Raw genomic sequence first — 25,850 nt, 5'->3', positions numbered from 1 at the left:
ACTGTATTATAACTTAAGTTGTATCTGTATGTAGTATACGCATCTTGTTTTATGCGTGCAATAAGAATCTAATATAATTATGTCATTCCATAAAATTTTAATTTTCTGTTTTTTATAATTATTCCCCTGTTCTCATGCATCAAATCAAATTAGATCAACAAATATATAAAATATAAAAATGTTTAGTAGAGAATTAATTGGTTCTTTGATAAAACCCTTTTTTATACCATTAAATCTAAGTTGACATGCTTTTGATTAAAATTTATACAACATGTAGCAATCATTTTTTTTTACGGTAAAGAAAGAATCGTGAATTCCTCGGCGGAGAATAGTAAAGATGGTCTTAGCTTTATCAGAAATTGATTCAAGATGTGAGTGGCAAGTAAATTTTCCATTTAAGGACATATTCAAATCATACAGGAATGTGCGTTAGAACAAGCAAAAACCGTGCATAAGCTAAAACTATAGTTGAATCTTTCAGACCTTTTAAAGATATATAGCATGCTAAATACATTCCATAATCTCTGAAATCAGTTGACCCATGTGCAAGGATTTTATATACACTCCCTATGGCAACCTTACTGCATTAAACATTTAAGTATCAATCTTTATAAATATCAGACAAAACGTGATTCATGCATGTCAAAAACCCACCCAATTTAGTTTAATTTCTTGTTTAGAAACAGTAAGTAATCACATTACCAGTCCTAGTTTTTCATTTGGTTGTTGCGCTTTTGAGATAAACATTATATAGATTGAACATGAAATTTGCACTTTGCAAGAGTTATCTTTCTTTATTTGATTTCATCTGGTTGACTTTAGTGGTATTCGTATGATTTTCTAAAAAGTGATGATCTGAATGCAGAAATGATTATCGTTATGTGAATGTATATATAGTAGTTGTAGACTGAAAAAGCATTGTTTTGTGGATTTTTTATACATCATGAACCACTAACTATTGGTGGTGTCTGAATTTTATGTGAACTGGTACTTAAACAGTTAAATTCCTCAAATAATAGAACATAAATTGTGCTTTAAAAATTTTGCAATATTGTAACACATCTAGCACATGCTACGTTTTCAGCAGACAAGAATGTTACGGTTTTTTGCAGCATATATATTTATTTTGTTACATATCTGGCAGGGTCGTAGATCCCTATACGCAAAAACGCACATACGTATACAAATAGAAAAATCAGCAAAAAATAAAAAGAAACTCTTTTGCAGTAGAATTCAAGTCTGAGGGATACATTTCAATTTTAAATACTAATTCAATTAGGTTGGATTGTTATTTTTTGACATGAAGATATTTTCTGTGCCTATGTAACCGGCGGTATTTTAGGCAAAATCACAAACATCAGTCGTCTAGGGTTCTATATGTGTTTTATTGAGTTGACTTAGGCAATAGTAAAAATACCCTGAAAATACAATACACAATATTCAGTTTAAAGAGAGATAACTCAGACTAGTTTTCAAGAAAAATACCAAAAATTACTACACAAAATCATAGAAATATTACTTAAACTCATAGAAATGCTATGGTTGTCAAAATATGCAAATTATGCAGATTCTATAAACGAACAAGTATCAATAAATATTATTTCTAGTTACTGAGTCATTTTTCAGCATACTTATCTTACAAAAATTAGTAAATTAAAAACAATACAAAGCAAAAATTACAGCAAAAACATATTTGTATGCTGACATAAATTAGCACACAATAAGCCATATTAGTAAAAGCAGCAAAACAAAGCAAAAATATATTATTAACAGCACAATGGCACAAAACCTACCTCGCATGAGGTGCAAAGGTCTGGTACAATGAATGGTTTCGTCAGATCATTATCATCAACATCAAAATGTGGAAACAGTACATAGTAATAAATCTGAAGGAACAAATATCAGATTCATAACTAACCATATCCTGTACACAAAATTGCAGCTATTTTCAAAATATTGTCATTATTCAAAATATAGCTTATATTTACTCAAAACTGCATTCTGAAAAATATCATAATTATATTTCTGTCCATATAATCTATCTACGTATAAAAATATTCTCTTCATAAATTATGCTAACTCATTTTCAATTTTACTGTTACTAAATTTCTTACATTTATTATTTTACTATAAATATCTTTAGTTTTACCATTATTCTTATATTTATATTTTAAACTATTTTTATCTATTAAGGTTTCAATTAATGTTTTATTTCAATTTCACAACTATCACACAGGGATCATTCTCATTTTCATCCAGGAATCACTGATTCATACCAAATTCACACTAAATATTATTAAACTGGATTATTAGTTCATAATTAGTGGGAAACTAACCTTAGATATAAAGTAAATCAGTTCAGGAATTGACCAAAGGTAACAACAGATTCTAGATGTCAAAGATTCATTCAGGTGGACAAAGTAAATAAGGTGTCCATTGTATCTGACCAATTTTCCAGTTCTGCCTAAATAACAAAGGGACAAAGAGATTTCCCTCCAAAATCCAAGCAGCCAATCAGAAGTAAGAAAATCAGATTGCAATAGAAGGTAATGGTAATAGATGGCTATAATTAGTAAACACAGGTATATTAAAAGCAGTGACCTGTAGTCACTGAATCATGACTTCATTGACAAACTATAAGTTTCAACAAAATCATCTTCATTAAAAAAAAAAAACTCAATATGAAATCTACTTACTTACTTACTTACTGCCCTTTACGTCACTGGCATGTAGGGCAGCAACGAAGTTCCTCCACTCTTGTCTATCATTGGCAAGTTTCTGTAATGTGTCCCAAGTCTTCTTATGTTCTTTGACTTCTGCTTCAATGGTGCATCTCCAGGTGATCTTTGGGCGTCCTCTCCTGCGTTTTCCCTCAGGTGTCCAGAATAGGGCTGTTTTTGTGTTGTCTTTTGGGTCTTTTCGCAGGACATGTCCTAACCACTTCCATCTTCGTTTCATAATGATGGTGGCCATGTCTTCTTGTTGGCATCTATTAAGGAGGTCCTGATTACTGGTCTTAAGAGGCCAAAATATTCTTAGGATCCTCCTCAGACTCCTGGTGTGAAAGGTTGAGAGTTTGTGTTGGTCTAACTCTGTTATCCTCCAGCACTCTGGCCCATAAAGCAGGACAGGCGAGACGCAACTGTTATACAATTTTAGTTTGGTGCGGATAGTGGACTGTCCTGATTTCCAGACAGGTTGCAAGCTATTAAATGCTCCTCTTGCTTTTGAGAGTCTAAGGTGGATGTCGCTCTCCGCACCTCCATCAGTTGTAACTATACTACCGACGGACTCCAGTTTTTACATTGAAATACGTGTCGCTGTTGTTTCCGACTCTGCATCTGAAGTTCGTGTAGAAACTTTTGATGACGTCTATAAGTTGTTGTGGTATTCCGTATGATCTAATTATTTTCCATAAACTTTCTCTATGTATGCTATCAAAAGCTTTTTCAAAATCTATAAAGTAAATATAGAGTTGTCTCTGCCATTCAGTGCTCTGCTCAATAATATTGCGTAGCGTGAAAATTTGGTCGATGTAGCCTCTACCTGGTCTAAATCCAGCTTGTTCTTTTCTCAATAGTTCATCTACAGATCTTGCAATTCTTTTGATGACAACTTTGGCTAGTATCTTACTTGGGATAGAAATCAAAGTAATACCTCGCCAGTTATTACAATCATTTAATGACCCTTTCTTTGGTAATTGTATGATGGTTCCTTTGTTCCACTCATCTGGTACTTTGGTCTTATTCCAGATATCTTGGAAGATGGGATGGAGAATTTTTGCGGATAGGTATGGATCGTTTTTAAAGAGTTCTGCATTGAGATTATCACTACCTGGTGCTTTGCCACTTTTCAGACTTTTGATTGCGGTTATGATTTCAGATATTTCTGGTGGTTCTATATCTATGTCAAGCTCTACTTCTGCATCTTTAATTTCCGGTTCTTGATAAGGTGGTGGCCTGTTAAGTAACTCTTCAAAATGTTCTGTCCACCTTTTTTCTTGAGCGCTTTCTGAGGTTAATATGTTACCCTGTTTGTCTTTGACAGGTAAATTTAGAGATGATCTATTCTTCCCACATATAGTTCTTGTAATTTTGTATAATTTACTCTGTTCTCCTTTCTGTGCTGCTTCTTCTGCATTATTTGCTAGCTCTTCCATAAAATTCCGTTTGTCTGTTCGAACTAGTTTCTTAACTTCTTTTTGTATTGAGCTGTATTCTTGTTGGAGTCATTCTTTTAGCCGAGGTGATTTGGTCTTATCTCTTTTGGCTTTAATCTCTCTTCTATTATTTATTGTTTTCCAAGTTTCAGGTGTTATCCAGTCCTTATGTTTTTGCTTTTGTCGCAAACGTAAACACTCTTCGCTTGTTTTTGTATATATGTCGGTTATTTTGTTCCATTTTTCATCAATATCATCCACAACATCTTCCAAGATATTTAACGCTTCATAGCGATTATTGAATGTTATTGAAAAGTCTTTTTTTACCTTCAAGATGTTAAGTTTTTCTGTATCATAACGAGTGGTTGTAACTTTCTTTCCAGCTGCTTTTAGCTTGAGTCTGATATTTGCTGTAACAAGTTGATGGTCACTTTCTACATCAGCTCCTCTTTTGACTCTTACATCTAGCAAAGATCGTCTCCACATTCCATTTATCATGATGTGGTCAATTTGATTTCTGTCTCTTAAGTTTGGTGAATACCACGTTAACTTGTGGATATCCTTATGAGGGAATAGTGTGCCTCCAATGACATAGTTGTTGATGTTGCAGAAGTCAGTTAATCTTTCACCATTTTCATTCATACTACCACATCCATGTGTACCCATAGTTCTTTCAAAGTTCAAGTTGTTATTGCCTACTTTTGCATTCAGGTCACCCATGATTATTTTGATGGCATGATGTGGGGTTTGATCTAACTCTTGTTGAAGTTGCTCATAGAATGCGTCTTTGTCTTCATCGCTGGCATCATTTATTGGAGCATAGCACTGAAGTAACGTAATATTAACTTGTTTACCCCTCAGTCTAGCCATGATCAATCTGTTGCTGACTGGTTTCCATTCCATCAGGGTTCTGTCTACTCCTTTCTTTAGAATGATGGCTACTCCCTCCTGATGTTTCCCATCTTCTCTTCCTGAGTATAGTACTGTTTCGCCTGTTGTTGTTTTTATCTTTCCAGATCCTGTCCATCTACTTTCACTGACACCTAAAATTTGTAGTTTGTACCGTTGCATCTCAGCTGTTATCTGTGCGAGCTTGCTTGTTGCATACATCGTTCTCACGTTCCAACACCCGATGTTTGTATTGGTTTTTACCATGTTGATGGCCTCCCTAGTCAGGTTGGTAGTCTCCTCTCGGCTTTTTCTACCTACAGTCATTAAAGCTCCACTGTTGGTGCGGTGGGGGCTCTCCACAGTTGTAGATTTTTTCTTCGTTGCTGTTTCCGTAACATATCTTTTTTACAAGTTAGGTTTGTTAGCCCTAAGCTTAACCCCCATAACTTGGAGGACCAGTAGATTTTCTGTAGGGGGATCCTTCCCTTAGATGGATGCATCACCATGCTAACGAGTACCATCTTTACGGATTTTCTGTCTGGGTTTTCTCCCATAGCCCTTGACTGTCCAAAGCCTTCTACAAGGCAGTAGTGTGATGCTATTTAACCCATAGCTGGATCAAGGTTGATGAGTGCTAGGGCGTATCCACACGCCGATGGGCCTACACACTGCATCTCTAGGGTCCTTGATACTCCGAGATCCTCTACAGTTTAGCCTAGGATACTAGACCCTAGTTACCGTGTGCTGTCGCGAGGAGGCACTGTAGAGGTCTTAGACTGGTAGAGGCTTTGTACTGACAAGAAAGACTTACGCACTCGGCTTTCTTTTCCACCTACAAGTAGGCTAGTCAGCGGCAGTAGTAGAGTCTTCGATTCCCCCTGCACTAGGCGCATATCCAATCCCTGTGATAATAATCACTAGCACACAATATGAAATCTAGTTTGATATTTAATAAATGCAATCAGTTAAACATTAATAAGCATTACAATCAATATCATTGATGAACAAAATAACTGTTGCACTCTGAAAATCTAAATAAAATATCTAATCAATTATATATACATAAAAACACACTCTTCCACATCTATAATCCCTGTTATATTACAAAAACCTTTATATGTAATGTCATCCAATATAAAAGCCGGTATTACGGATTTCAATCCGCGTAGTTTTTTTCTAACAGTAATTAAAGTGCCAGAAATAGTAAAATGTGGGATTTTACACAATTTGTTCCAGGGCTTCTGTGGGCCTTCTCAGAGGTGGACAAGGTTATTTCGCAACCCTGATGATTTGTATTGATTACATGTCATTAAGGCCTAGCTATGCCCATGTCTGAGACTAATAAAACATCCGATTTATATTTAATCCCAAGTCATATGCAAATAAAAATACGCTTGCACCTCTTTCACACCTTACTCCCTGTTCCCATGACACTAAATGGTTTATTTCTTAATTACCACTTAACAAATATTTTTTAATGTATCAGTTATGATAATAAAATATTTGTCTGCCCATCTGTCAATTAATTAACTATGTAAACATACTAAAATTTGCGGGAAAATACAAATTATTTCCCCTTAAACATATTCCGAATGCATTTTCCGAGTGACAACAACATCATCTGATCGAGCTGAGAATTTTGTAGAAATGAAAGAATCAATATTTTCATTCGTGTTCGTTCTGATTTCGTTGACAGAAGCAGCAGACAGTTCTCTACGTTTAGTAAATTTGGTACGACCTTTTTAATGCTTATAACATAATGAAATTTGACTTGGTAAATGTTCATGCCATGCTGAGGTCTGCAACTCTGCGTGTTTGATGTTTGAAATAACTTCTTGTGTCCGTTTGTTAAGTTTTGAGATTCCAACTCCATGCATGGGTGATTCACTGCTTACACCCAACTAGGAACCAGGAGTCATGATATGGAGGAGACCTGTTGTAGATTTTCCAATAGACTTTTATGTAGTACTAGTAAAGTGCATATCTTTACCATTAAAAAATTGATTCTATAAATCTTTCACTCATGTAGCACTAGCAAGGACATCTGCCATAAAATCAGGGAGAAAAGTAGTCTTGAACTATATATAGCCATTTTTTCTACTTTCACTTTCACTTTGCACTCATATCACACCTACTTTTTCAGGTTATAATGTTAAATTCTCTTAACAATTGCTGTGTCATAGTGTGATGTTTGCTGTATTTCATTAATTAATTCAAAATTCACAATTTTGACAAAACATTAGTTTACAAAAGAGACAAAGAGAAATTGCACTTTTTTTAATCTCTCCATGTTTTGATGTACATTTGTACATCTGCTCAGGGGTATTAAATGCAAGACTGGTACCTCCATGATATCTGCAAGCTTGCAGTTATCCTGGGCAGTTAATACACTGCAAATTTGCAGCAAACATTCTTAATTTTAGCATTTGCCATGACATAACGAATTCACCATGTGTTTGGTTACATCACCAGAGCCTTTTTGATGTTCTGCTAGCTAAATTTTCTAAATTCTGTAACTGATGTTTTGATGAATATTCCCCATAAGATGGACAGAACTTTTGAATTCTTTTGAACATTCTCTGTACTTTTATGAATTTGAATCATAGACGGAAGCGTCACAGTTATAGTCCTGTGTCTTAATTTCGATATCAGATAAAGTTGCTGTATATTTGCAACAAATATCCTCATCAGTACTTCTGGCAAACTTTATACATCTATAGATCTGAAAATGTCTTTAAGTTTGCTTTTGTTGTCTATTTCAGGTTTATCGCCATGGAGATAGGTCACCAGTTGTGATATTTCCAACAGACCACAACAAGGCAGACAAATGGCCTCAGGGGCTTGGGTGGCTAACTACAGTATGATACATTTGTATATGTAATCACACACAAGCTATCCAGAAGTCAACATTATCAGATTTAGAAAATCTACCAGCTTTGCTGCTCCTCACAAGACTTCTGAGAGGCTCTCTTTTGGGGCTGGGTAAAACTTGAAATGTTTGGAAGTTGATAATACATACATTTATGTATGTAAAAAAATCTTAAATAATTTTAAATTTTGACTTAATTTCATGACTGTGTATAATGATGTTTTGGGGCCAGCTTCAGCCTGCCCAGTGATGTGAGGGTTTTCTTGTCGTTCATTGATGACCAATGGGTGGTCTTTGGCTAACATTTTCATTCCATTGGGGTTATTTTTTGCTCCCTACATGTACCAATCAGTTTCCTGAAAAGGCAATAAAATGAAGCAACTATGTTAGCAGGTGTGACCAAATGACATAGCCATTATAAAAGAATTTTCAAATTCATTATTGGTAAGATAATCTGGATTTAAAGAAATATTCAAAAAAAAATTATATACATGTAAATAAAGAAAATGTTCAAAGTACACCATTTTAGGTCTGGAATATCTGCACATGGGCCAATGCTACTCGTGGACACTCTAAATCTTCATCAATTATGAATAAGTACTTAGAAATATCAAAACATGACCTGGATATCCTGTTGGTACAGTTACATGTACATGTACATGTACTTGCTTCAAATTTGTAATTTTTGTAAATACTTGTGCTAACAATGACAAGTGTAATTTTATAAGTCTGTGTATATCATATTAAAGTTGAATATACTTCCTGGTTTTTAATTTTTTTTTTTAAATCATTTTGTATTTTGACCTTTGAAATTGGATTATGACCTAACTGCATGGTACTGACGATGTTTAAAAAAAAGAAATTAACTTAATGACATCCTTTACAACTAAAGTTTTTTTTTTCCCAGTTTCTGTAAATTACTATTAAAAGTTCTGGATAAATCTTCCCTGCATTAAAAGCTTTCTTTAGTTTGTTTACATTCTTCTGTCATTCCAGTTTTAACTGAAAATGGTATTTTTAAGTCATCATAGATACGAAATAAGACTTTATAACATTTGCTGTGTATACATATATTTAATCCTTGTATTATTGATTGACCTTATTTCTTCGATATTTTAATGTTTTTAGGAAGGTATGAACATGCACTACCAGTTTGGTCAGTGGTTAAGGAAGAGATATGATGGATTCCTCAATAGTAGTTATGTACATACAGAGGTACAGTAATTGCTAGTAATCACTATTCCACCTAGCCTAAAATATCATTGCCTATATGTCATCAAGAAGAATATTTAAAATAAAAAACAATAGAAATTAAACAGTGCAACCAAGTAAAAAATTTAGTAGGATTGGGTACTGTGCCCCTTTTTAAAGAAACATAGTCCCTTATCTAGTTAGGAGGATATGATTAACAGAAACAAAACTTCTTCTTTTAAACAACAATACTTTCAGTTGAGTAAGGACCAGTTACACTTCAATACAAAGTAGTATATTCACTGATACACAAAAACCTGTCTAAATGGAACCCCTTTTGGATTTTAAAATGAACTCAGTTCAGACAGTTGTCCAGTAATACAATAAAATTGATATAAAATGACCTTAGAAAATGTCTGGTTTAGACAGGTTTCAGACTAGCCAGGGTTCATTTTATACAGGTTTCAGATTATTCAGGGTTCAGTTTAGACAGGTTCAACTGTATTGGTTTCAGGCCCTGTTATTTACTGAAAATTTTACCTCAACGACTACAAAGAATTATTGACATATTTACTTGTGAAGTAGCAGTCTTTCTAAAAATCAGACAGGCAGTGATTCATGCATGTCAAAAACCAACCGAATTCAGTTTATTTCTTGTTCAGACACAGTAACTGATCATGTAGCCAGTCTTAGTTTTTCATTTGGTTGTTGCACTTTTGAGATAAAAATCACATAGATTGTACATGAAATTTGCACTTTGCAAGAGTTATCGTTCTTGATTGGGCTTGATTTGGTTGCTTTTAGTGGGAGATAAATGTATGATTTTCTAAAAAGTGCAAATCTGAATGAAGAAAAGGTTGTTGCTTTGTGAAAGTATAACATATGTAGACTGAAAAATAATTGTTTTTTTGGTGGGTTTTTCTTGACCATGAATCACTTTACCATTGGTAGTGTCTGAAATTTTATGTGGACTGGTACTTAAAAAGATTGATTGGAGTTAAGCATTAAATGAAAACTCTATGCAAAATGAATAATTCATTAATGGTTGAAAATTTGCTTTATTTGTCTTTTCTTTTTAACTCAGATAGCAGTAACTGGTTCTAATGCTGACTGTTGCTTGACAAGTGCTTTCTGTATGCTTGCTCTATTTGCATTTTTCCTTTTAGCTAGAGGTAGCCAGTTCCAACGAGGACCGTTGTCTGATGAGTGCCTACTGTAATCTAGCTGGTCTATACCCACCTAGGGGTAACCAAGTCTGGAGTCCTAATGTATCCCACTGGCAACCAATACCTGTCCATACCAGGCCTAAGAAAGAGGACAATGTAAGATGATTTTGCTCTGTTCACCCCCTTCCCATAATCTACAAGGAGACCCATTTTGGACCATTTCAGTAGTTATTATGTAGTCTACAGGCAGCTTATGACCTGTTTCCCAATGGCAGCCCATACCTTTCCACCACCACCCAGAGACCCACATAGGACCTTGTCTAAAGTCATTGTGTAGCAAATGGCAACCTATACCCTGTCTTTCACTAGCTGCTCGTACCTGTCCATACTACCGGTTGTCTTTAAAAAGAAGACATTGCAAGACAATATTACCATCCCCATCCCCAACCTAGAGGATCATGTCTGTAATCCTTGAGAGGCCACTGGCAACCTGAACCTTGAACCCCACTGGCAGACAATACTTGCCCATATCAGACCTAATAAAGAAGACAATGTCCTTGTTACATTTTACCCCATTGACCCACAGATGACCAGCTCTACTTTTATTGTAGCCACCTGTGCAGTGCTTCTAGGGAAAAAGAAGAATACAAGAAATTTAAACAATGGTACTATCAAGACCATATAGGTACAAGGGCAATGTAAATATTTGGCATTTTGTTTTTGTACTACACTGAAAATGAAAACTCTTTTCTCTTACAATTTTCTCAGATAACTATATATAGGGTTACCTTTGAGGTCAGTTGGACCACAAATTAGAACTTTGATCAAATTGTAAGTGCTCACCAAAGAAAACTCAAAATTCATAATGATACCAAATCATGGGTATATGGTTTTATATATTTCTTGTATTGCCATTGTTATATTCATTTTGAATCATTTACATTAAATTTCAAGCAAAAAAAATATATTTCTGCGGCTTCTTTAGTTCATTGTGTTCATGCATTACTTATTTCATGTGCAAAAAAGGAATTTATTGTATACCATACTTCTAGTTATTATGGTGGGTGTAAAATTTTGCAATTTTGAGGCAAAAAATTTTGGCTGATGCTAAGTGGTGCACAGAGTAAATATTTTACTGAATTTATTTTGACCTTTTTAGGCAGACTAGTGAAAAATGTCAAAAACAGCACCTGAGAAAATTAACCACTTAATGCTTATATTGTAGGTCATTAATATGGGAGAGAACTGCCCCAGATACAAGGAACTTTACAAAGAGACTTTACAAACTCCTGAAGTATTGGCAGAGGAGACCAGTAACAAGGTTACAATAATTATATGCTTTATTTACAGCAGTAGTAATACAAACACAGATCCAGGTGGTGTATCTGTGGGTTTGTCCCCTTTGAAAAAATTGGAGCATTATTGGAAATCAGAAAATAGCCTGAGAAATCCACTTTTATTTTGAAATCACTTTCAATAAATTGAGAAAAAAAATGGTAGTTACTGCATCTCTGACAAGCACACAGTGTTTAGGGGATGGAGTAATGAATGGTTGGTTCATAGTCAGATTGCATCTTAGTGGGGATCATGTCTACCTGCAGGCTTTTGCTTCTGTGAGCGAACATAATTAAGATCCTGCTGAGGATGTCGGTCAGACATGTTATTGTTTTGAAATACATGAGATATCTACCATAGGATGTTAAACCTCAGTCAATCAATTCAATAGTTTGCTATTAAAGTAGTGTCTGTTTATATATCTCTCCTATTATCAGGTCATATAGATTGCCTTTATTAGAAGTTAACTACCAGTACTTTTTAGTGACAAAAATGAATGAATATATATAGATTCTTCTTCAGACTCAAGGGGATTACAAGATTTCTTCATTCAAGATAGTTAAATCTAAAATTTAACCGTCGAGAGGGAAAAAATCTTGTAATCCCCAAGAGCATTGGAGGAGAACCTGTTTCATCCATGAAATTTGTAGAAAACTACGAAATGTGAAATGGTGGGAAAGCTCTCACAGAAATTTAATCATTACCTGGTGGTTAAAAAGACAAGTGCATTTTTAATCATCGGCTTAGAATGGGAGAAAATTAGTTTCATACTCTTATTTTTATCCATAACACTATTTATATTTATATTTTAGGAATTTTACAAATATGTAGCCAATAAATCTGGCATGAAAGAAATAAACATTTCAAATGTATGGATGCTAGCTGATACTTTATTTTGTGAGGTAAGTTAATTCAAATGTAAAAGAAATAATTAAAAAAGATTTTGACAATAAACAAACTTTCAAGCTAGAGGTTGAAGCTCTAAACCCTAGTTGAGTGGATATATGAGTACAAAGAAAATTGTGCGTTTTGGGGGTTGGAACAACCCCTCCTCTGTTGGAAAATTGTGTTCATACAAAATATAATCTGGAACACATCCCCCTTTATAACTTACTGTATCAGAACACTCCCATTAAAGAAAAATCTGCCCCTTTGATTAGTCAGTTGTAAATGTATTCATGTTAACCCCTGTCTTGACCTCTCATGCAATGTTGCTTGATCTTCTGTGTTTAGCAAATGGATGTACTTATTTATTTTAGATTTACAAACTAAAAGTGAATCTTAAAACCCAGAGTAAATAAGACATTGGAAGCAAAAATTCTATGATAGACACAAGGCTCAGCATACATGTACAGAGAGAAAGAGAAAACGCTGGAAAATATGTGTTTTGGTTGCTATTCATATACATGTACAGTCAGACCTGTCTTTTAAGTGACCTTTCAACTGAGGGCAAAATCACTGTCACTTGATATGAGTAATACATATGATATATAGGTTCAGTTTTCATAGAATGCTCTTCATAGGAATTTTTTAATCATAACCTTGTAGACAGGTAATTGCTGAATGCAGGTGTTTGAGTCATGTAGACAGGTAATTGCTGAATAGCTGAGTCTTGTAGACTGGTAATTGCTGAATACATGAGTCTTGTAGACAGTTAATTGCTGAATGCCTGAGTCTTGTAGACAGGTAATTGCTGAATGCAGGTGTTTGAGTCTTGTAGACAGGTAATTGCTGAAGACCTGAGTCTTGTAGTCAGGTAATTGCTGAATGCAGGTGTTTGAGTCTTGTAGACAGGTAATTGCTGAATGCCTGAGTCTTGTAGACAGGTAATTGTTGAGTGCAGGTGTTTGAGTCTTGTAGACAGGTAATTGCTGAATGCAGGTGTTTGAGTCTTGTAGACAGGTAATTGCTGAAGGCCTGAATCTTGTAGACAGGTAATTGCTGAATGCAGGTGTTTGCTAAGACAGGTTGACTGTATTTTGATTAATCATTTAAATTTTTTTTAAAATGAAATGTACATGACTTACATCCTCTAATTTTTTTTAAAACAAAACTTTCATTTGAATAAAAAGAAGTCTGGCATGCTAATTGTTGGGTTGATTTTAAACCTTTGTACCCTAAACACATTGTCTTCATTTTTCTCAGAAAGCACACAATATAACAGTAGATGCTTGGGCAGATCAAGCTTGGAATAATAGTAGTATGACAGTTTATCAGAAGTTACGGTACTTGGATAGCTGGCAGTTCAAGCTGCTATACAGTGGACAGGAGAAATCTAAACTGATGGGAGGTACTGGGTATATTAATTCTGTATGGTTATATAGTCAATCTCTAACACATTGATGTAGTTTTTAGCTCACCAAAGGGCCATGTGAGCTTTTCTCATCATTTTACTTCTGTCTTAGTCTAATGTCCATCGTTAACTTTTCTTTGAAAATCTTCTCCTCAGAAACCTCTGAACATAATTTGAAAAATCTTGATGAAAATCATCCATGGCATGTCTACTCCCAAAATTGTATCTGTGATGGTCTCTTGCCAAAAAACATGGCTGCTGTTACTAAAAATATAACATAGGGTTATCGCTATATATTTTTTTTATATATCAGAAACCATACCAGATAAAAGAACTCTGGCTAAAAAAATCTGTTGGCCCTTTTTTGGAATTATGGCTCTTGAAAGTGTCATTTTTGTCGTTTTTATCAGTTTTTGCCTACTATTTAGAAAACAAAAGCAGATTGATGATTAATGTAAATTGATAAAATGTTCAGTATTTCAGTCATTACTTTTGGTGCAAATTTGAGAAAAATCTGTTAACACCTCTTGGAATGTTTTTGGCTGTTGTTAACAAAATAATAGAAGATTGATAATCAATGTAAATTTGAAAAGTTTATATGTAACAGTATGTAAAGATCTATAATTTGTGCAAATTTGGGAAAAGTTCATTGATTTCATTTTTTAATGATTATTTGCTCTTTCAGCGTGTTGAACAGTCAACATAAGTTGAATGATGATTAATCTTTAAATGTTTAGTATCATGACAAATATTATCTGTGCAAAATTAGTCAAACATGTTTGACCATTTTTAGGTTTTGCATGTATTCAAATTTTATAGCTATTAAACCAGGTGAGCAATTCAGGCTCTTGAGGGCCTCCTTTTTTATATTATTATATAGATCATATTTGATTATTCACTCTTCCCAATCTTACTAGTGCCAAAATATTTACTGCAGAAGGAAAGAAGCCAAATGTTAGCTAAAAATGAGTTCCCATACTGCATTAGACTTAGTACAAATGTATGAATTAATGTTTTTATTAAAAAAATATAAAATTGTGATGTCTTCAAAAACTAAAAACATACAACACAAATAAAGACTGATTATCAAGGTTGAACAACTTGAAACTTTCAATTCTATGTGCCAGCCTTTTTAATGAATGTAATATGGTATACTGCTATCTTGGGAATTCTTCATAATACTTTTGAGCAACTGAAATGTATTTGTACTGTGAAGGTACACATACTTTTATTCATGGATATCAATTTGATGGTTTGTTGAAATCTTATTTATAAATTTTGATAAGAACCTCCAAGTTGTGTTTGGAAATGATTCCTCCAAAGTATGATGTAACCACAAAAACCAAGATAAATGTCACCCTACGAACAATAGTATTTCTACAGTATTGTTTGTCTTCTTGGAAGAAAGCCATTGGAGTGCTATCTGTGTTCATGCAAGTGAGAAATAAGACACATTTTAATGGTTACACTTATTATTAGGGCCCCGCCACGGAAAGTGGCAGTCATCATATGGTGATCACTCTGTCCGTGCGTCCATCCGTCTGTTACAAACTCTTGTCTGGGCTGTAACTTTTTTGTGAGCTTTAAATATTTGGCATGACCACTATGAGGGTAGATCACCTCACAGCAATGTGTCACGTACCTTGGACAATGTCCTACGACCTTGAACTTTGACCTCAAGGTCATATTCCTGTTTTTCGGTGACAAACTTGTATCTGGGCTGTAACTTTTTTTTGTCTTTCTATGTAGGCTTTTGATATTTTGCCTGTTGGTAGATCACATAAAGGTGATGTGTCCTGTACCATAGATAATGGCCTATGACCTTTAACTTCAACCTCAATATCATATTCCTGAATTTTTCCGTGACAAACTTGTGTCCGGGCTCTAACTTTTTTTGTCTTTTGATGTGGGCTTTCGATATTTAGGATATTTGTAGATCACCGAAAGACAATGTGTCGCATGCCATGGATAGTGGCCTATGACCTTAAACTGACCTCAAGGTCAAATTCCTGTTTTTTTCCTTGACAAACTTTTGTCAAGGCTGTAACTTTTTTGTCTTTCAATGTGGGTTTTTGATATTTGGTATGTGAGTAGATCATCTAGATTTACTTGTATACATGTATACAGAGTTGGATGACATGGAAAGTGCAGAGCATTGCAATAGCTTTGGGAATATTCTTAGTCTGCCTATTTAGATGTTTTTGAAGAGACCGTTGAATTATATTATTCATGTTATTTTTAGGTCCCATACTTGGAGAATTTGTACAGCAAATGGTTAATGCTTCCAAAGGACAAACCAACCCTAAAATGTACATGTACTCAGGCGTAAGTTTGTGTTTTTTTATACGATCCCAAATATTTTTTCATTGCTATCACCCTGTTGTTGTTGTCGTCATTAGCATCAATGAACTTAAGTTTATTTTCGAAAACTTAAGTAAAACTAATTCGATCTTTTTCCTAGGAACTTTGTGGAGCGCCCTATAGTTTTCGGAAGTTTTTGCCCCCATTTCTTTTTGGAAATAATGGGCTTAAAAGAGAAAATTAAGTGTTATCATTAGAATTGATAGAAAAAGCTTATGATGATCAGATTTTTATGATTCAGGTGTCATTCTGTTTCTTTTGAAATATTTTTCAATTTTTTTTTACAGGGTAGGCTTATCTTTAACTGTTAAAGGGCTACAAAAGTGGGTCGTCCCAAAAAGATAAACTTTTGATTTTTGGTCTGACTTCGAAAATTTTTTTTGTTGAATTTCTAATGGAAATCCCTGCTTGCATTTTTCAATCAGATTTCAGATATCTCTTAATTTTTATTGAGTTATAAGGGTCAAAGGGGCCACACCCTAAAAAATCAATTTGTTTATTTTTGGTCCCTTTTTAAACTTAATTTTAAATTTAATGATATGTTGTGTCCAAACAAGTTGTTGTGTCCATAATGAACTATAAGTCTATGTTTAAGTGTGTCAAAAACTAATATTTTGTCCACACTTGCCCCAACTGTGGAAAGCCCAGATAATGTAGGACTTTTAATATAGTCTGGTAAAGTGTTTGAGATAATTTGCACCCTTTCTTCACTGATAATATTGTTTTTTTGCATTCCAGTACAAAGCTGTGCTGCTCCAAACATCAAAATAAGGATGGCTGTATCTTTGTAGTTAAGTGAACCTTGTTAATTATATTTTTTAGCATGACACCACTGTTGCAGCCTTGCTGAGTGCTCTGAATTTATTCTCACATGGTACCAGTCCACCATATGCTGCCTCTGTTATTGTGGAACTCCATCAGGATACTGAAAGAAGATATTATGTCAATGTACTATATAAAAATACCACAGATACTGCTTATAAACTAACTGTTCCAGGTAAAGTAGTGAAAAAAAATATTACGTCTTTTTATGTTTCAAACTTGACATAAGCTCAAGGGTTGATATGGGTTTAGCTACATTTATATGTGTAAGAGTAATCAATGGAACCAATATTCTAGCAGAAGTCAAAAGAATGTAATCAAGAACGAATACCAGTCATGGAAAACAGATACAAACATCAAAGAACATAAAATAACCAAAATAATACATACAAAGTAACAAAAGCAAATGAGCAACTCTTGGCTCCACTATAAACTGGGAGCATGGACCAGGTGCACCGATAGTGTAAGCGTTTTCTGCTTTTCTAGAAACACCACAGAGTTGCTCATAAAAATTAAAATCCAGGGTAGACGATAGAAGAAAGGAAAACTATGACATGATGAACAAATCAGTTTAAATGGTGCAGATGGATACAACGTAATGATCCATGAGTTCATGATCACAACCATAAAACTTCTGTAGTGATGACTTCAATCTTGCAGCAACCTAGAATTAGAAGTCTAATTGTAAGTAGTCTAGTGGGATACAAAAAGAAGTATGGAAACTACTATGTCATAATCTGTTTGTCATAGTACATAACATTTCTAAATCTGACTTAATAATTATTGTTTAATGCTTCTTTTAGGGTATCCTTGACAAATTAAACTTCATAACTCCCATCCAATGTTTATACACAAAAAAAAATCTTAATTTGTTCAATATTGTTTGAAGTTTGACACCATTTGAAATTGCTCTCAAGATCAAATAGATCTGTAGTGAAAACATTTTCTTTTCCAATATAGAAATCAGTTCAATTAATCCCCTCTTTAAACTTGCTTGGTTGCTATGACAGGGTGAAAGAATTATTACTTTAAGGTGCATTTTCTATCTTGTTTTCTTCATCCATCTTATACAAATGTTTGTCTGGATCATACACCCCTATTTTGATGCCTGTGGAATAATGATCATTATGTCTGATTAATCCTCCTTTCTTCAATTTGTCACTAAGTCAACCTGTTCCCTGTTTCCATCTGCAACTGCCTTGGAATCACTAAATGGAATTCAGTAAAACTTGCACACATGCTTTATCACATGATGTCATTTCTCATTTTCATGTGAATGACCTTGGGGTTTCATGATGCAAAACATGGACTCATTAGTCATTGGTCTTCTAAGGAAGGATCATCTTATCATAGATAACTCCTCTCAAACTTCTGAATGGAATTCAATGAAAATTCTGACATCCCATATATCTATATTAAGATTTATGGGTGTGCCATTTTGTAGTACATATATTTGATTTTAGATGTCAGCAAGGTTAAACAAGACTATGTTTATACATGTATTTTGACCATATGGTTTCTATTGATTGGAGTGAGGGTATTCATTAATGAGCTTTGCTTACAGTTTTTTGTTGTTGTTTATTTATATAATTGTACCAAACTTGTATGTACAGTGTTAGAAGTGTTATGATTGACTCAATACCAATATCAAATTTAAGTGTTTTGTACATAATTTTTGGCAGTGTTAGTTATTGAAGCCGGGGGCAATTGTACCATTTTTCTTTAATTTTTAGGTTGTGCTGCTGACTGTCCATTAGAAGATTTCCAGAGAATCACTAAACCATACATACCAGTTAATTGGAAGAAAGAATGTGGATTATCTGGACCTGGTACAACAAATAAATCTGTATCATTAACTACATGTAAGAAATGTTATTTCAAAATATGAAGCAGATGTAACCTGTAAGAGGAAATAGATGAATATATTGATATATTAAAAATAATTATCCTTTTATATAGTTTTAAATCAACTAGAATTTATTTTCCCTCATAATTAAACAAAACTAAGATGTAAGCTATGTACAGATAAACATTTTGTCAAAGATACGAAACTAGTAAAGATCCTTACTCTGTATTACATATTAACTTCCTTTCAGACTGAAATCGGGTTCTCAGTGCTTCTAAGGTCAGAGGTTAAATTTGTATTGATAACCATCCTTAATTATTTGTCATTAAGTTGCTAATATTGTTAGCACTCATAATTTTAGTACTTCACATTCACATATAATTTGCGTAATTATATATTACTGCTCCACATTAAGCTGCTGATTGGTGCTGGGTTCACCATCATATCAGGGATAGGCACGATTACTGTCACATATAATTGATTAATAATCGATTATATTAAGGATTTTGGTGTAATCGATTAATAATTGATTACTCTGATTTTTGTTTGTAATCGATTACAATCAATTATTTTATCAAAAGTAATTACATTACTTTTCGATTACAGTCAATTACATTCTACAAAATAAAAAGAAATAACTATGAAAAAGTTACAACAATATTGCTGTTCAACATATTTATAGTGGAAAATAACAAAATTTACATTAGCATCATTTAAAGCTTTAAAGTCAGAAGTCAGAATTGCATTTAACCATTATCAATTTGTGGAAAGTATTATCACTCAAGCGACATCTGTCAGGACGAAAGATTTCGCCAGCAATACTAAAAAGTCTTCCAGTTGGTGGAGAAGAAGCCGGTATTGCAAGGAATCTCTAAGCCATTGATGCTAGTATTGGATAATATTTTTTTATATGCCTGCTATTATATGGACCATGGCATTAGTCACTTCTTTTTGTTTGGGATCATTTTGACCATATTTTGTACTTTTTTTGTTTACAAACTGAATTAAATTTTGTTGTTTACTTGATTCTGGCATATGTATTTATGTATAGCTCATTGTGATGTTTTCTCTGAAAAAATAAATAAAAAGTTTTTAAATGTTGGTCCAGATAATTTAATAAGTTAACAGAGTCTTGCTGTCATTAATTGACCAGTATTAAAAGAAAAGAATATAGTTAAATTATATTTCTTTATTCTCTTATTTAAATTTATAAACAATTAAATTATATTTCTTTATTCTCTTATTTAAATTTATAAACAGTTAAATTATATTTCTTTATTCTCATATTTGAATTTATAAACAATTACATAAATATGTTTAGTGTCAGAGTGGAATGCATGAAGTTGTATAGGTTCATTGTCAACATGACTTCTTATTCTTAATCTTAATGTTATGATGAATCAAAATGCTCACTAGTGTAAGTGAGTGAACAAACTTCTAAAGTTTAATATTGCACCAGGAATGCCCTAAGGTAAAGAAGGAAAACAAAGTCTGGACTAGAATGACAAATAAAAAGAACTCTTATTGAAAAATTATGTATTAAGGAATTTCAATATAATCAACATTTTTATTTTTGTGTAGTTGGGATATTCACTCAGCCTTTGATATATATATTTTGAACATAAATTAAAGGCCATTTGTTCAAAAGCTGGAAATAAAGTTAATTTGTAAGGAAATCTTGTTGACATAAGGGACTTCAAGAAAACAAAAAATCTAATAAAATGTAACTTTTCAGAAATCTCAAGTCATTTTATACATGATATTTTATCTGTACCTGTAAAAAAGAGCATTACTTGAAGAATGCATCCAATGCACTGAAATAAAGTGCTATCATGTTAGACTATTTTTCTAAAGTAATCAAAATGTAATCGAAAGTAATCGATTACATCATTTTTATTATTATTATTATTATTTTTTTTTTTGCTGTAATCGATTGAATTATGATTACATGTAGTCAAAAAGTTGGTTGATTACAGATTACTGTCAATTACTCTGAAAAATGTAATCAATTACAATTGATTACGATTACCCCATCCCTGCATCATATCATCATAGTTCTAGCATCATACAAGTTCAAAATGTACCTCATAAATATCATATACTTGTGATATAGATATATATATATAACCATTGCCAGTTATTTGGTTCCCAGTTGTTTAATCTGGTTCCTAATCTGGTTCCCTGGTCAATATCATAAGTGACCCAAAGATCACTAAAAATTTGAGACGAAAACATTACTTGCACTTCCTGGTAACCAGTTGTTTTGATTGAAAAAGATTTGGGTCATCACGGTGACGACAGAGTAATCATATCAAGGGAATGCACACGATTTTAGAGCATTTTGCATTGTGCCATTTTGGATGTTGATAGCAAGCCAAAATCAGTGGCATAGGAAGAATATTTGAGGATTAGCCACCTTAAAGACTTCAGTCTTTGTTTTTTTTTTATTATAAAGAAATCGCCCTGTCTATCTGTTTGTCTGTCAGTTCTTAAATCTGTCTGTCTCTCCACATTTCTTGTCAGCACAACTTCTCCTTAACAAATCTAGGGATTTTGATGAAATTTTATAGACAGGTTGAGCATCGTATGTAGATGTGCATGAAGGAATATAGTTTACCAGTGGAGGACTCTAAAGGAAGATAATCAGATTTAAGGGATTTACATGTTGAAACTTTGTAAGTGCAACTCCTCCTCAACTGTTGAGATATTTTTATGAAATTTTATAGGAAGTTTGGAAATCATATGTAGATGGTCATGAAGGAATATAGATCCTGTAGGAGGACTTCAACAGGAGACAATCCAAATTAAGGGTTTTGCATGTTGAAATCTCATCAGCACAACTCCTTCTAAATGGCTGAAGGGATTTTGATGAAATTTTATTGGAAAGTTAAGTATTGTAAGTAGATGTGCATGTAGAAATATACTTACTATCGGAGGACTCTAAAGGTAGATAATCTACTTAAGGACTTTACATGTTAAAACCACATCTGCATATCTCCTAAACCACTCGAGGGATTTTGATGAAATTTTTTAGGAAGGTTGGGAATCATATGTAGATGTGCATGAATTAATATAGTTACTGTTGGAGGAATCAGTATGTAGATAATTCAAGTTTTACATGTTAAAACCTTGAAAGCACAACTCCTTTACTACTATAGGGAATTTTGTAAAGTTTTGTTGAAAGGTTGGTATGTAGAATTGTGTGAAGGAAAACTGTTAAAGAACTCCAACCAACTATAATTGAAGTTACATTATATATTTAACTTCATATTTGAAGCAGGGTATTCTCTTTGTGAGATTGCTCACAGAATTTCTAGTTAATTTTATTTTTGGGTTTTTTTTGTGGTCACTGATCCAAAAAAATCTAAATTGCAAAACATTGTATTAAATGTGCATTTCACTAAAAGTTTTCTCTAGAATACAAAATATTAAGGTAATATTTTGGCCAAATACCTGAAAAAGATAGTACTGCAGAAGTTTCTAATTTAATAACAGTAGTTTGGTGCATTTGATTTTGAAATCTGTCTGTTCAATCAATTGTGAATTCTAACACCTTACATGTACAATGACCTACAAAGGTTTCTGCCATTTTAATGATGTTTTGATGCAGTGTTAGTCTTCAGGGAAGGTAACTATATTTGGATTATTTATTTTCTGATTTTTTAGCCTTATATAATTATTTTTTTTTATTTTATAGATGAAGTTACTACAGCTGTGTTAGGAGCAGTGATTCTGATACTCCTGGTGGTGGTTATCATTTTGTTCTGTCAGTTCAGGAAAAAACAAGTGACATATAAAAACTTTAGGTGACCAGCTAGAGAGTATGAATATATAAAACTCCAATATTACGATGATTTTTCAGACTGATGTTAGATTTAAAGTAGATTGGGAGGAAGTATCATTGAGGGGTCATTTTCTAGCATTTTGTTCGGTTTATTTTTTTTATTATTTGTTGTCACTTGAATTAAGCGCTCTTTCTTTACAGAGTTTTCAGTTTCTGTGTTCATCTCAGAACCTTGAATAGAAAATGGCCTCTCATTCCTAGCAATCTTAACTTGCTCATATTTTAATATAAGAAATTGATTTTAATTCAAGGAATGATGTGACAGGTTTTCAATTGCAGTTTTTTAAACATGCTGTTATGGTCTTGCACCATGAAGAAAGTGAAAAGTTTTAATTTTATCTCACATTCTGTAATATGAGCAATTGAGATGTTTTTTTTATAGGCAAATTTATGACCATTATAGACAAGTTTGCAATCAATACAATTTTCATTTACTAGTCTATTATTAATGCAGGATATTTTTTTCTGAAAACCACAAAAATTAAAATCTCATTTCTGGATAACATTAAAAATCTCAAGAATTAATGCATGGAAAAATTTCTTATTTTCAATAGGAGGAGTACATTCAATAATTTCTGAATTTACAATGTATTTACTTTGGGAATATGTGTTAGTAATATTGAAGTTCAGTGTTTATTTCTTGTCACATTCCATGTAAAATGTCAGGGTTATGATGAGCTTCCTTTATTTTTCAAGTTTGTCAGCTATAACACTGTTATAAGAATTCAGGGTACACAGGCAAATATTGATGAAATGATTATTATGTGAATGGAACTTTACACTGTATTAAGGTAAACTTCACATGAAATAAATATGATTTTTACATGAAATTCACACATAAACTTCATGCGAGTGTGATAAGTTTTCATGAAATTCATGTGAATTTCAAGTAATTGGGACATTATTTATTTGATTAATTTAAGTGAAAATTTGACTTGTGGGGATCTTTGATTTTCTTCGTCAAATTCTTTTGTTGTGAAATGTGTATTTTTATTTTTCGTTGTTTTATTCCTCACAAGGTGTTTAAACTGTTAGATTTGTTACGTGTTACTGGTGTAAATATTAGATCAAAGATCAAGGTGCAGTGATATCACAATTTTGTGTTGGCACGCAGTATTTAGCGTATATGATGACTTCTTTTTAAGAATATGCAACAGAAGAATGTCAAGTTAATGTGATTTATAAGGCTTCAGTTATGAGTAATTTGGTCACAAATTTGTTTTTGAAGTTGTTTTGTTGGTGTACCAACATTTTGTAAATATTCTTTTTGTGATTCTACACTGTTGGGATTTAAAAAATACTAACAAACAATAGACAAATAATTGTGTCTTACATTGTATATGGTCATAACTCGAGTGGTTATTGTTAAGTATGAATAAAATCCTCTTTCCCTAATTGAGGAGGTAGACCTAGGGTAAGGGATGTAACTGTTGAAATCAGTGGTATGTTTGTATCAAATTCAATTTCACCACAGCCTTGAAAGAAAATGATTATAGTCAAAGTTACTTAGATACTTATATCAGATTGATGTAAAATGCTGAATACAAACATTTGAATGATTTGTAAGAGTCATGTCCCTTACCCTATGTCTACCTCCTTAATTTTCATTGAAATTACATGAGAGCCAAGATATTGACATTGAGAGGCCTTATTGTTAGATTGACAAGTTTTTTTTTTCCTCAGGTTATTGTGAATAATGTCACAAGTATTGCTCATATTTCTTTTTGTATTTAATGTAACATAGTTGTTTTTGTTTGCATTGGTCATGGAGCTGATTTGCTTAACACTCAGTAGTTTAGCCAACTTACAATGCTGATTAACTTGCTTTTTTGACATTTTTGTTTTGGTATGCTTGTCTTGTGACATGCATATTATGGTTTACTGCTGTCTGTCTGTCTGTCTGTCCATCTATATGTTTTACAGAAATACTTAAAAATGGATTTTAACTGTTGTAGTTTTTGTTATGAAAGGAAGCTTAATTTTTTTTTTTTTTTAATGGTTTCATCTATGATAAAAGTCACAGAAAGTGAGACTGAGATATAGAATGTCAGGCATTGGCATTAAGATTGAAAAATTAAGTTTTCTAGTTAGGTCCATTTTAATGTGAACATCTCATGTTAGGTCAATAGTATTTAATGTGTAGTTGCATCTCTACATCATAGTCCTGTACCTGTATCATCCATGCAGCCACAGTAAATTGACTTAGAAATTTCTTGTTAAGATTTTATTGTTAGTTTTCTGTGAACATCTCATGTCAGGTCAATAATATTAAGTATGTAGTTGCATTTGCATATTTCTCAGTTTATTTATGTTTCATGCATTTTCAAATTTTGAATAAAACTACTTTATTGTGACAGTTAAGACATATTTCTGTGATAAAGTTAAGTTTATATTGTTAGCAGATTATTCCTTTAGTAGTTATGGAGATGGTGGATATTTTATAGCAGATTATTCCTTTAGTAGTTAGGGGAGATGGTGGATATTTTTTATGTTTTGGGCAGCTGTATATAGTCCAAAATTTTAACCAGTGCTTACATTAATACTTTCTGACAGAACAAAATGTGGTATGTATTGTCTATACACGGAGTAGATGTAATTATGATGAATGTGTGCTCAATAACTGAATATGTTTATAGTCTTATGAAAATTGTGATTTTTAAGCAGGGAGGGATTCTGCATTTTTGACAATGGAGGGCATCAATAGGCCTATTGTAATAATGGAGGCATGCACCCTCAGTAGAAAAATAGGGGGAATGAATAGGCCTATTGTTGCACTAATGGGGGCACGTACCCTCAATAGCACAATAAGGGGCATGAATAGGCTTATTGGTGCGGTAGTAATTGGGGGTGTATCTTAAAGGCGTGATGGTGATGGATAATGCCCCTGTTCCATGTTAAGTTACGTTTACATGTACTTATGAATATGTTTTATGTACAAGTTATGTGCAATGACCTTTTTTTCATTGTTTGTATGTTAATTTGTATAGTGAAATAAATAAATGAAAAAGTTTCAGTCCAGTCATGAGGAGTTGTGATCCGGTACAAATGTACTTACAGATAAAGTTCAATTTTG

At 33.1% G+C, this 25,850-nt stretch overlaps 2 protein-coding genes across 2 annotated transcripts; one reads left to right on the top strand and one right to left on the bottom strand.

The window, feature by feature from the left end:
- Positions 1-3,016: 3,016 nt before the first annotated feature.
- LOC148603487 (uncharacterized) lies at positions 3,017-5,374 on the bottom strand. The gene is made up of 3 exons (XM_088551439.1): positions 4,487-5,374; positions 3,305-4,069; positions 3,017-3,142 (listed from the first exon to the last, which is right to left on the bottom strand). The coding sequence occupies exons 1-3, from the start codon at positions 5,372-5,374 to the stop codon at positions 3,017-3,019; spliced, it is 1,779 nt and encodes a 592-aa protein (XP_088407565.1).
- Positions 5,375-6,649: 1,275 nt separating this feature from the next.
- On the top strand, positions 6,650-25,799 carry LOC148603486 (lysosomal acid phosphatase-like). The gene is made up of 11 exons (XM_088552104.1): positions 6,650-6,781; positions 7,813-7,908; positions 9,048-9,134; positions 10,277-10,432; positions 11,502-11,597; positions 12,424-12,513; positions 13,757-13,901; positions 16,147-16,229; positions 17,088-17,262; positions 18,821-18,949; positions 22,631-25,799. The coding sequence occupies exons 1-11, from the start codon at positions 6,698-6,700 to the stop codon at positions 22,741-22,743; spliced, it is 1,254 nt and encodes a 417-aa protein (XP_088408230.1). The 5' UTR covers positions 6,650-6,697; the 3' UTR covers positions 22,744-25,799.
- Positions 25,800-25,850: the final 51 nt, after the last annotated feature.

This window comes from Perna viridis, chromosome 11 (assembly GCF_037379345.1).
Source record: "Perna viridis isolate PV_CMFRI_1.1 ecotype Kerala chromosome 11, ASM3737934v1, whole genome shotgun sequence".
NCBI classification, from domain to species: domain Eukaryota; kingdom Metazoa; phylum Mollusca; class Bivalvia; order Mytilida; family Mytilidae; genus Perna; species Perna viridis.
Note: the sequence above shows the minus strand (reverse complement) of the source record. Positions and strands in the feature narration are given on the sequence as shown.